The sequence below is a fragment of the Populus alba genome, chromosome 2 (assembly GCF_005239225.2).
Source record: "Populus alba chromosome 2, ASM523922v2, whole genome shotgun sequence".
Taxonomy (NCBI): domain Eukaryota; kingdom Viridiplantae; phylum Streptophyta; class Magnoliopsida; order Malpighiales; family Salicaceae; genus Populus; species Populus alba.
This window is the reverse complement of record NC_133285.1, coordinates 9,231,362-9,244,340: the sequence shown is the minus strand read 5'-3', so window position 1 is coordinate 9,244,340 and position 12,979 is coordinate 9,231,362. Positions and strand designations below refer to the sequence as shown.

The 12,979-nt window shown below is 35.4% G+C and overlaps 1 protein-coding gene across 9 annotated transcripts; it reads right to left on the bottom strand.

Moving 5' to 3' along the window:
- Positions 1–2,844: 2,844 nt before the first annotated feature.
- Positions 2,845–11,780, bottom strand: LOC118057707 (uncharacterized). Of its 9 annotated transcripts, none has more exons than XM_035070369.2 (10): positions 10,748–11,778; positions 9,988–10,176; positions 9,326–9,418; positions 8,764–8,946; positions 8,580–8,682; positions 8,280–8,465; positions 4,748–7,203; positions 3,910–4,216; positions 3,630–3,798; positions 2,845–3,419 (listed from the first exon to the last, which is right to left on the bottom strand). In XM_035070369.2, the coding sequence occupies exons 1-10, from the start codon at positions 10,979–10,981 to the stop codon at positions 3,410–3,412; spliced, it is 3,930 nt and encodes a 1,309-aa protein (XP_034926260.1). In that variant the 5' UTR covers positions 10,982–11,778; the 3' UTR covers positions 2,845–3,409. The 9 variants fall into 9 exon arrangements, 8 of the variants coding, with proteins under 8 accessions (XP_034926260.1, XP_034926258.1, XP_034926255.1 ...); XM_035070367.2 differs by having other exon boundaries at positions 3,630–4,216; positions 4,748–5,538; positions 5,623–7,203; positions 10,748–11,777; XM_035070364.2 differs by having other exon boundaries at positions 3,630–4,216; positions 10,748–11,152; positions 11,253–11,777.
- Between the last annotated feature and the right edge of the window lie 1,199 nt (positions 11,781–12,979).

Sequence of the window (12,979 nt, the reverse complement as noted above, 5' to 3'; positions counted from 1 at the left end):
AATAGTATGGATTCCCTTTCATTCCTTTATTTTCTCTTTCCTTTTTTTAATTTAATTATGGAGACTATACTAGAGAATTATATAAAGACTAGGGATTGAAGTGAAATGACTAAAAAGAAGGGAAAAAGAATCTTGGTTAACACATATAATACATGCACTAGCATGTGAGCCACACCCAGATGCCTTTGGAAAACATGCATGGCTTACCCTTGGCTCCAACGACAAGCTTTCTTGGTGTAACAAAATTCTTTTTGTTGAAATTTTTTCAATGATACAAATACATGTATTTATCAAAGTTTTAGTGTGTCACCAATATCCCTTTTTTTCTTTGTTTTTTCTCTCCCATCACTTCAAATCTATACTATTATTTCTTCGTTTCTTCTCTCTCACGTGTCAACTTTTCCTTGCCATATTTAGTCATTGCTATTTTTATTTTGATTTAGCTTGGTCTCAACTTTTCCTTGCCATATTTAGTCATTGCTATTTTTATTTTGATTTAGCTTGGTCTCTAGTTTATTGTCTTACCTTCTACTATTTAGGTTGACAAAAAAGGCAAGGGTTGTCTCTTTTTTTTTGCATCACCATTTTCCCTCAGTATTTAAATTTGCGTGTAATTTCAAAGAATCATAAATTTATCTTCATCAAGTTGTACAACACTACTAGTGTCCACTATGGTTTTTCGGGTAAATAAAATCTTCACAAGTAGAAAATGCTTTTGTGATGTAGCAAGGCATTATATATGAAGATATTACATGAAGACATGGAGTTTTTATTGGAGACATAGAAATTCCATAAGAGACATGCAGATATAGAGAATCCATTAAAGACATGGAGATTTCATTGAGATATAAGGATTTCATTTAATGCATAAAGATTTCTCTTGTAGATATTATCATGGAGAGATGAGAAAACTTTGTTTGAACACGTTTCATTAGATACATTGAGATATGAAGATTTTATTGGGGAGATATGAAAAGTTCTTGTTAGAGGCCTTGAGATTTTGTTTGCAGACATGGAGAATTTGTTGGATACATTAAGACTTCATTCAAAGACATTTTGTTAAAGACATAAAGATTTTATTATAAGCATGAAAAATTATTGTTGGAAACTTGAAGATTTTATTTGGAAACAGAGAGATTTTCACTTCAAAATATAAAGATAAATTAAACAATGGAGAAAAATGTATAGAGATTACTTAGCGAGATAATATTAATTTGTTCATTGAAAAGCAATGGAAATTTTGTTTGGAGATATTTTATTAGAGATATAAAGATATAAGGATTTCATTATTGTTGGAAACTGTAAATTTTATTTAAAGAAATGGATAATTTGTTGGAGATTTTCTGAAGATATGTAAACTTCATTTGAAGACATAGAAATTTCATTATAAAATACATGGAGAATTCTCGTTGGAGACCTAACGATTTTATTTGGAGATATGAAGATTTTTGACTTACAGACACCGAAGATAAATCAAAACATATACCAGTGTGTTGTCATACTAGCAATTCATAGGTAAGTATTAAAAAGTACATTATTATACTGATTTTCTTGGAGGCAGTAACCTTGCCCTATAGTACGGGCCAGTGGCTTTTGCATTATTGTATGTGCAAGTCGCTTGGCTTCCTAGAATTTGCATGAGATTCGATCCAAAGATGGATAGAACAAGGCATAGTTTGTAATTGAGAGCCTGAAAATGACTTGGAGCGAGTCGTGCCATTTTTTTATTTGGGTTTATTTTTATTTTATTTATTTTTTTTTTTTTATGAAGCATAGCCTGTATATAAACTTTGCATTGGGGAGTGTGCTGTTATTTTTCTTTTCTTCTCTCCTGCGTGCCTTCTTATTTAATCGGTACAATTAGAAGTTCACTCAAAACCCAAAAAAGCGAAGGGAAAAATAGCAAAGACCTATGTACATAGCAAGTTGCATGGCAGGAGGTTAAAAAAAAACTAACAAGAAAAACCAAACATTTAAAGGTATAAAATCAACATTTTGGTATGCCTAGTGACAGGGCAACGTTTTTTTTTTTTTTTTTTGAGTTGAGGGTTTAAGTTAGAGGTGCAGGTTGACTATGATTGGGTGAGTGAAAATAAAAACTAATTCTTTTTATATATAAAGTTTCATGTATAAAATGCAGCTTTTGTATATAAAAAGAATAATTTTCTATGTATAGTACATTTAATTGCTTTTCAATTGAAAATATATTAAAATAGTATTTTTTATTTTTAATATCAACACCCATCAAAATACATCTTAAAAAAATATTAATTTTATAAATCATTAAAGCTATCAATGCAAGTCAATTAGGTTTGATTTAGACATAATAAGCGATTTTTCATGCGACGTGCGGCTTGACCTTTTCAAACTGAGGATTTTTAATGCAATGTTTTTTTTTTACATGGAGGACTAATGTGTTAAAGCTAAGGCAAAATAGGATTAAGTTCTAAAATTTTTGAAGGTTGCAGACTGATCCATCAGTTGTTTATACATTGCACTGTTGTTATCCCAAAATAGAAAATTATGCTGAAGATCGCATAGCTAACGAAAATTGTTTTTATTTTATTTTATTTTATTATTATTTTAAAAAAGATAAAAAATAAAGAGCAAAGCCAAGTAGAAGGATGGGCAGATATTCCTATAAAAGAAAGGATGTGAAAGTCTCAAAGTAATGCCTCAACTATCCTCCTATTCTCAGTAGTCCCCAGTCATTTTTGTCCTCAATTAAGTCGCATAATATTTACAACATCGTGAATTTTTTTTAAAAAAATCCTTAATAAAATCACTAGAAACTTAACAGTATTTGACCATAAAAAGAACAGAAGCTTTCCTGAACAATCACCATTGGAAACCTGAGAGCATCGTGCATTTTCACCCCATCTTTGGGGGTAGTATTACTACACCGTACTTCTTGAAACGAGTATAGTATAGCTGTTACACCGAACTCATGAATCAAAATCCCTAATACATCGTGGAAGAAGATCCCGAGAAACGTTTTTTAGAACACGATAAAGTTCTAGATTCTAAATCTGCGAGCTTCTACATCAGTGGAGTTACATGGTGTTGAACCCTAAAATATATTTTAAAAAAGAACTAATCACAGAGCCTGCATCCCATTACCTGCCAATCTGTTAATTCTTGTAAGCAGGACAGGTTCGATAATGACTTCTAGTGTACAAACAAGCACAAGTCATCAAGAAGTGCGACCTTGAGAAAATGATGACATGCATCAAACTGAGAAACCATTGACAATAAGGCGAGAATGGAAAAACCTTGTAGTTGAAGGTTTCTCCCTCCATCGTTTTCTCCCACCATCGTTTTCTCCCTGGTTTGGAAACGCACGAGGGGGAATTGTCATCCTTGATTGATAATACCTGATTCCTCTGGGCCATAGATGTTGCAACGAAAGTCAAATCCCCCTGTTAACACAATAAATCAAATCCTAAAATTAGCTTGTTACGTCACATATAATAATTTATAATATGGACGAGACCGCTAACCACATTGCATTAGTAACTCTAGTACTAGTATAATACACCGCAAACTTACACCAACTTGCCTTTAACACACAGCAATTCTGAAATCTTGCACTTCTATAACTGACTTCAAGAAATAAACAGTGTAACTACCTCTGGACATGGGGTGAAGAAGGCTGATCTGGTGATGGCTGATGAGCAGAGCTGCTATGAAACCTTTGGTCCTCAAATCCCCCACTTGATCGACTCACCTCATTTAAATGCAAGGTCTCATTTGCACCGGAGAAACCTACTGGCCCAACGAACCCAAGCTCAAGATGCTCTGCAGAACCATAGCCAGTATTATGATCATAAGGATACAGCATGACAGCAGAAGGAATGGTAGGTCCATTTGATGACACTCCAGGATTCAAGGATGGTAATGGATACATGCCATATGCCACATTGCTGGAACCACTCTGAGTTGTGTTTGAGCGGATTGGACCATTCTGAGACTGGCACGAAGGGAACATATCATGTCTATGTGAGCCCCATGTCCTCTCAGCTTGACTCTCACCAGCCAACCAGTCTGGCCTTGTATTAGACTTCTCAGCATGGCTGCGATTGTTGCCGCGCCCAGCAGCTCGTGCTCTAGAATTATTGTTCCAGCTCACTTCCCTATCACCATGGTGGTCACTTCTATTGTAGTTGTGATTTCCCTTTCTCATATTTGTAGCATGCCGGTCTCGGACAGCAACCTTCTGCAGTAAGAACTTAACTGTAAAAAATTATAGATTTGAAGTGTACAAAATGCTGCATAATTCAAAACTATTTGAATATGACACAAAATCAAATTATTTTAACCAAAAAAATGCCAACTTTCCAAACCATGTTAGAATCAAACAATCACAGCACATATTTTCCACATCCAGGTAAATTAAAGGTGAATAGTTTTCCAATAATATGCAACCAGAACCAAATTACTACCACCGAATAAAAAGCACATGGCAAAGAAAACCATAAGCTCATCAAATGAGCGGTCATTACTGGGGAAAAGATTGTCTAAATGGAGAACTAGAAGGGTCTACAGTTCAAGAAAACATGGCAAGAGAAGTGCAAAGCATCCATGCAAACATAAGTACATAAAAAATATTACAACTGAATGACGGTTGCAACTCTCTGCCTCTCTCCAATGACAACTGCACTGTTGATACAAAAAAACATGCACAACAAAGAGGGGGGTGGGGGGAGCATGGAAAGAACAAAAGATAAAGCTGGTCAGGTAACCTTACTGGATTCGGCAAGTAGGTCCCAGTTCCACCTCGATATCTAGGCATTTCATCAACATAATGCTGATAGGCACCAGCAGGTCTATTAGATGCAGACTGTAGTGGAGCAACTGGAACAATACTAAGCTGAGTAAAATTATTCATGTTAGTTGAAACTGGTCTCCCAGAACCATCCCATGGAAAACGGCCCTGTAAATACACAGGCGGCACCATAACAGGTGATGGATAAATCATAGGTGCAGGATTTTGTGTGTTTTGGCATAAACGCCCAAACTGCAAGTTCTGCCAGTGGCTATGAAAATCACTATTAAGAATGTCGGGTTTGTGTTCCAATGGCTCTACAGAAGCAGCCATTCTCATAGAACTGGAGGTACTTAAGACCTCAGATAGATCAATTCCTTCAGATGAATCGAAATTTTGACCCGAATCACTGTTATCAAGGCCCTCTTCACCGTCGAATTGGCTAGTTGATGCACCAGAAGTTCCTGTCTCAGTTGGGAAGTTGTACAGTGGAAGCATTGTAACAAATGGAACTGGTAGCCCTGCAGGATAAAATGTATAGTGAACAGTCCCTGACCCTGAGTTATCAGCAGATCTTTGCCGTGAACCATGACCTAAGAGCACTGGAGCAATGGGTACCAATGAATCAGATTCACTTGGCTGTGCTCTTTCATATCCAGGTACTTGATGCCTTGAAACATGCAAAGCAGCAGAAGATTCAGTTTGGGATCCTATGCTTCTTTCAGGTTCAGGGCCCATTGTTGATGGCTCATTCCATTCTTTATTGTCATCATCTGTCAGATTGGAAGAATGTTCAGAGGCACTCTTACCTTTTCCATAAACAGAAGACTGCACTGCAGAAGAAACTGTTTTCCTACCTCTTTTTTCCTTCACAGGCTTTGACATCTTTGCTGATGATCCTTCCCATGAACTCTCAGATGAGGTTTTACTTCTCAAAGGACTAATATTCACCGTAGTAAAGGACCTTGAACATGCACTTCTATCATCAAAGTATTCTTCAGTGCCTCTGTTTTCTTGATATATTAAAGCACCTATAGATTCTTCCCTAGCTGGCCCTCGGGTTTCTCTGGTGAGCTTCTGGTGAGCTCTCAAAGAGTTGCCAGAGCCACCTCTTCGAGATGATGAAACAAATTTATAACTAGATGAACTAGGCTGCGGATCATCTAATTGATGCATCTCAAAGCTTCCATTTTCTATATCAAACCCACTAATGGAGCCCCTCTCCTGCTCATGCCAGAAATCATGATCAGGCTCCCTGACATTCATTTTCATGGGACCAATATTCTCATTACCAGGTTGAATTGAATCTTCTTGGTTTGAAGTCAATTCAATGCCAGGAAGATAATGGGCTAATGGTGATGGAATCAAACCTTGAGGAAATTGCATATTTAAACCCCAAGGAGTCTCCAAGAAGGGAATGTTTGCGGGTACCATTCCACCCATATTTCTCTGACCATATCCCATTGAAGCTAGAACAGAAGGTGGAATTGGAAGAGAAATGTGACCAGGTGCCATATTCAGTGGAACATGAACCTGTCCATTGAAATCCAGACCAGTAGAAGAAGCCATCACATTCACAAGATCTTGCTCTTCCTGATGCATCCCCTGTGACCCTAGGACAGAAACAAATTCTTCACTGGCAACATCCAAGCATGGATCTTTGTGGTAACTATTTGAATCAGCAGCAGGATTGCAGTTTTGACTGGAAATGGTGTGCCTAACAGATGAAGGATCATCACTTGAAGAGCTAATACCATGGTTTTTCAAATTATCAGATCCCAGGTTTTTCCTCCTGCCATGATTTAGCCTAGCAGATGAAGACTGGCCTTTCCCACTTTCTTGGACTTTGTTACGCCTTCCTTGAGAAGAAATTTCGCCATATGTCTCAGAAAGTTCAGGACTAGAGCGTGTCCTAGCAAAAGGATACCTTCCCTGAAAGTCGGTGACTAAGTTGTCGGGCTTTTCATTTCTCTGACTTCTATCAGCATGCATACTCTGATTGGAAGTAGATTCCCTTCTACTCTGATCAGAGGTGCTCCTTGTGCTGTTAGTGTTAGCGTTAGTCTTTTGGCTTTGAGTACGAGAAAGTGTTGAAACTTCACTACCTTTGGATGTGCTATCTATGGAATAATTATCATTCTGGGAGGGAACAGTACATGAGCCATGAGCCACATCAACTTGAGCTTCATGACCGGAAGGTTTGCTGCTTGAATTGTTCCTTAGACTCTCAGGCCCATGCAAGTGATCATGATTTGACAATCTCAACAGCCACAAATCATTCCTTGGCGCATCAGGACGATGGCCACTACCATGTCTCTCCCAGGTGTTCAGAAAAAACTGATTTACTTCAAAACACAGGTCTTCTTTGGGGCAATCAATTAACCTAGATAGCCTTTTAGCTCCAAATGCAAACGCACTGCGTATCCTAAAGAAGTTACCTGGAAAATGTAGGTTGTATTACACAATAAAAATTACTAAATGTAACAGATCAGTAAGAAGTATAAAACATTCATGAACTGATCTATATGTTTACATTCCAATCAAATTCTGTTGCGTCCAAGGACATAAATGCCCATATGCACGCGTGAAGTTTAGAGAAGCACACTTATGTTATCATTTCCCTTTGTTCTGTACACTCTTAACCTCAATTACAATTTGCAACCATTCCCACCATCCAGACCACTTAACCTACATTAAATTTTCGACCAATATGTATACATATGTATATAGGTAAGGCAAATAATGGAAAACCATTAACACGTCAATATTAATAGCATATTTAGGCAATTGACAACACAAGAACCCTTTACAAGTCCTAGAACGAAAAATCTAAGTATATCAACTTGAATGCCCAATTTCCCTGTTATAAGCCTTAACCCTACTACCAATAAAAGAACAAGAACTAGGATATATTTGAAGACCAGAGAGAGAGAGAGGCAGAAAAAGAAACATAGTTACAGATGTTTTTCTTTTTCCTTTTTTGCAAGGAATAAACAAAAAAATAAATATAGAAATACATCAACATACATCTTTTGCCCCTTCTTTATTTCTGGTACCTTTCTTTATCAAAACCTTTTCTATCCATTTTTGCTTGAAATCATCACTAAAAACCATGGTGTACAAAATAACTTAAGGAGAAATTTGCAAAACAACTGCACAAACCTCTCTTACGGTTCTTGCACGCTACTGTCAGCAGAAACATGTATAAAGAAGAAATAGCACCAAAGGTAATGCTAGTTTGTACCATATAAAAAATGACACAATCAATAAAGAAAAAAAATTGCAGTTGGATAATGCTTCAATGAATATTAAAAGCCAGCAAAGAAAAGACAAGACATTAAGTCCTGATTCTGTGCTATCTACAGTAACTTGTCAAAGGGAAGAAGAAGAAAGAAGTGCATTTGTCATGCAGATGCACAATAAAACATATCTACAACTCAAAATGAAAAGGGAGAAATATTCAAACAACAGTTAACTTGGTAGCAGACAACATGGCAGGGTTCTATTTGTGTACCTTTACTGACACTACGTCCCAGGTTGTTGTTTACACGCAAAGGATCAATAACATTGAAGTGTTTGGACAAAAAAGGTTGCCCTTGATTATCCTGTCCAGCAGGTAAAACAGCATACACAGCACTACAAGCCTCAAGAAATAATTTGCTAAGTAGTAACTCTCCGCCATCCTTTCGAGGACGTTCCGCTGTGTAACATTTCACTAAAATAGTTGGTGCCAGTAGATTGACAAATATTTACAAAAAAAGAAAGGGTCACTTATTGAGAAGATGGAAAGGAGTCTCCAATCAATCAAGCATACCTGTTACATCTGGAAGTGAACTAATAGGTACAGGACCCCAGAGACTAACACATAAATTATCCCAATCAAACTTACTGAAGAACTTGAGAAAACGATAAAGGACCTAGACAGGTAGATAGAGAAAGAATCAGATAAACGAAGAGGGGAATGCAGCAAGACAGTGAGACCAAGCACCAAAATCCACCTCAAGAGGACCCGCGAAGGAGTTGTTGAAAACATGAAATATATATAGAACCAAGGTTTCCAAAGCATAGGTGGAGATCAATCCATGGTGAGCACCAAGTATTCGGCTCTCATAGTAACACCAGGCCTTTATCAATATAATGCTACGCTTGAATAGATGGTTTTGATTTATCAAATTATCAACCTACAGAGGCAAGAATACTATCAGGGACAAAAATATAAAAGAGTATCCTGGTTTCTAGTTACCAAGGGAAAAATGCTACTTCTCCATCTGAAATTATAATACATGTTTTACTTTTCAGTTGTTTAAGGAAGGCTGATCACATGGTTGTACAGCACTTTATGCCATCACCTTTTTCATTTTGTTAGCCTCTTTTTTTGGTTTACTTTTTTTTTTTTCAACTTTGAGGTTGCTTAATGATTAGGGCATGACAGCTAAACATCAAAATAATTTGTGAATTCCGAATAATGCACTAATAATTTGGTATGGCAGAAGTGTTCCAACAGGGATCGTTATATTTGGACAAAGGAAGTAAGAAAGATTTTCCAGATAGAGCACTAACCTCCTCAAGGAAACAAAGGGTGCACAGTCCACCAAGTTGGTTAAATGAAATATCTACCACAATGTTTTCCACAAGACACTTTATTATCTTCACCTGTATATGTGTATTCAAACAAAAAGAAAGTTACATCTATCATCAAGAATTGCTTCATAGAGTACAGGGCATTGAGAAATCTTTAATTGAGATTTTTTGGTACGCCTTCTAGACACAGATCTCAGAGGGAGAATCATTTTCTTAAACAAACAAATATGAAAACGATCAAAACAAATTACATAGAAATTAGATTGCAAAATATAATTTCACCTCAAAATAATGTTGAAAATGTGTTGAAAAGCTTACTAGTGTTCACCATTGCCCCATAATTAGAGGTAACACAGAGTGCATATGTCTAGCAAACTACCCACTTGTTTCAAACATACCACAGAACCTTGAAATATTCACTGAAGATTACAAGTCCACTGTAGTAGAAGAAAATGCATGGATGGAATATTACTGCTGCTATAACAACTCTGAAGTCAACATTACTAACTAGATATATTCAAGCCAAACACAAACAATCGCATCTAGTTGTAGAAGCAAGCTTAAAATAAAATGAAGAAACAGTGATAACAAAAGAAATAAACAGAATGTAAGGGAATTGAAAGGATTAATAAGGGACCTACCTCTGCCTGAATGTACTGAACCTCCTTCACTCGGAATTCAGCATTTTCATTCCTCTCCTCATTCTCCAGCATATCACGAACCTGATGAGCCCATGTATCTTTTAAATTAGGATTCTTACTGAAGGCTGTTAAGTCAATATCCCCGTCAGGTAAATAAGTCTTAAGTGGTACAGACCCAAAGGTGAATACCTGTAGATCATAGCAATCATGGGTAAATAATTATATTAAAAACTTGAAGATGCATACCTTTTGCAGCAATGAAACAATTGATATTATGAATCCAAATCACTCTCACTATAAAAATACTCAAGTCCTGCCAGCAAGCCAGTCTGCATTGTTCACAGTTGTTGATGTCTTTGAACTCAACCTTAGGTCTTTAATCTATTCTAATTAAGACAAACATATTCTTTTTGTTTGGACACTTACACAGAAAACACAGTATTTTACTGCCATCAGCTTATTATCCACTAAATGCTCTTGTTTGCATACATTGCCAATCAAGACATACCATCTCATATTTCACAAAATATTTTTTTGATCAACGCCTTAACTTACAATTCCTACGCACAAAATCACATTCCCAGATTCCATATCAACAATCCAGGCATAACGATGAGGCATTATTCCATGTCTCTCTCTACTGGACCAACACAATCCACAACAATGGTTATAGAATCTAAATCCAGAAACCCATCAGGACATACACCATGAGCGTGAGCAACAAAAAGGTTTCATACGTTAAGGCATATAGGCAATGCACCTGGCAAGGAAAGCACTTTGCAATAAGCCGCTGCACATAATCTGCAACGGCATTGCGAAGCTCTTCAGAGGGCTGGTTGGGCTGAATGCAGGCAATAAGCTCTGCAGTTCTCTCTTCGGCCTTTGACCATCGCTCTGAATCAAGCACTCTGATCACAGAGGGCGCTTCATTGGGCAATAGGCCATTTGGCGATAGCTCACTTGGTGGCTGTGCCCACCCTTCATGCTCTCCCATGCAATCCTAAAATAAAAGCAAGTGTTTTCCTCTCTCTCCCTCTCCCCCCTTTTATTCCACAACCAACAAACCAACTTTCTTCCAGAAAATAACAAATTTTAAACACTTGAAACCATAAACAACCACACAAAAAAACAGGTACAGTATTCAGATATAGGTTTTCAGGACAACCTGTTTCCAAAAATGGAAAAAAAAAAAAGCAGGTGCTGAAATTTCCACCAATATTGGGTAAAAAAAACACAAATCAATTTCAGTTAAGTTGGGCACTTACGTGACATTGCATGATTGAAAGGATTCTCCTGAATAAAACAGAATAATAAATTAAACTGAATAAAATGAAACGCTGGAAATTACGAGCCCAGATAAAAAAAAAAAAAAAACCAGAGAAAATCAGAATCCTGATAGAAAAAAATTATAATGATTGAAGTGTCGGCAAATCAAATAAAGAAATATCGCAGGATTAAAAAGGACCACATAGCAAATGCAATAAGCAATATTAGGTGCGTTGAATTTATCTCTGAATAAAGGATGGAGGCGTGGATCAATTTCAATACAGTGATTAGTTTTTTTCCTTTCCTATTATTCTCGGGGTTGCACAGAGAGAGAGAAAGGGAGCGGGGGTGTTTGCTTGGAGGAAATGGAAATTGCGGGGGCTAGACAAAATTACATTTGAGGGAGTTTGGGCCTCTGAGAGGGTCTTTTTTCTTTATTATTATTATTTTGATTAGATTTCTTAAAACTAGTTTTTTAAATATTGAGAGAGTTGAGGATAGAGTTTCAGGGAAGGAGAGAGAAAAAAGGGGAAAAAAACAGTATCCAAATTAATAAATTATAAGATTATTAATCTTAAATAAATCATCGTGATTTTATATTAGAGGCCCGAATATGATGATGTTTGCCCACTCCAATGACTTGTGCATTCAAGTAGCGTTAGGACAAAAGAAATAGAGAAGGTAAAGACAAAACAGAAAAGAAGATACGAATAAAATTATATTTTGCATTAATATATAAGATAAATTGATTCTCTGGAAATGATGAATTAAATAAAAAAATAAAAAAAATTTTATTTTAAAAATAAAAAATAACAAATATGGTCTTTGGAGACATATCTTCTTTGTACCTTATATTTTAAGAATACAAAGATTTACTCTAAAATTATCTTAGAGACAAATTTATTTTTATATCTCTATCTCTTTAACTAAATATATTTTTTGTCTCTACTTTTTGGATATCTTATTATTTTTTATTATTCAAATTACTTGTGAGATTAATATTCAAGTGTAGGTTGTTTCATGTTGTTTACAACTTTCAAAATATGCTAATAATTTACTAATTATTTAATAGCACATTTAAAAAATATTTTGTTATTATAGTAAAAATTAAAAATAATAAAAATAAAATGCATACACTTAAAAAAATAATGAAACTTTAAATAATGCATACAAATTAAAACTACTATTATATCATTTAGTTAATATATTTATCTGATACATCTCATAATATTCAATTAAGTATTAAGGCATATATATCGTATCTATCAACATTATTCTCTCATCTTCGTGTTATTGTTTCATTCTTTTTACATAATAACAATAATCTCTTATTTTATTTTAGTTTTTTTATGTTTTGCATTTACTTTCTTTTACTTGAAAGCAAATATTTTCAAAAAAAAAAATTATCCTTCTTGCATTTCATTTCTATTTTATGTTCTTTATAATCCTCTAAGATCAATCCAACATATTTTTTATCTTTTTTCTACCTATTGGTCTTTCCATACTGCCATTATCATTAAGTACAACATCATCTTCTTATAAGTTGATTGAACTTTGAGTAAGAGGAGAATAAGTTGTAGGAGTTGCATTTCTAATGTTTATGAACTTCTTCTTTGAATTTATAATTATCCATTTATATTGGCTCTTCAATTTCTTCTAAAAATAAGAACAGTGAATTTTAAATTTTTTGATAAGCAATCTTTATTTCACTGATCCAATATTAAAA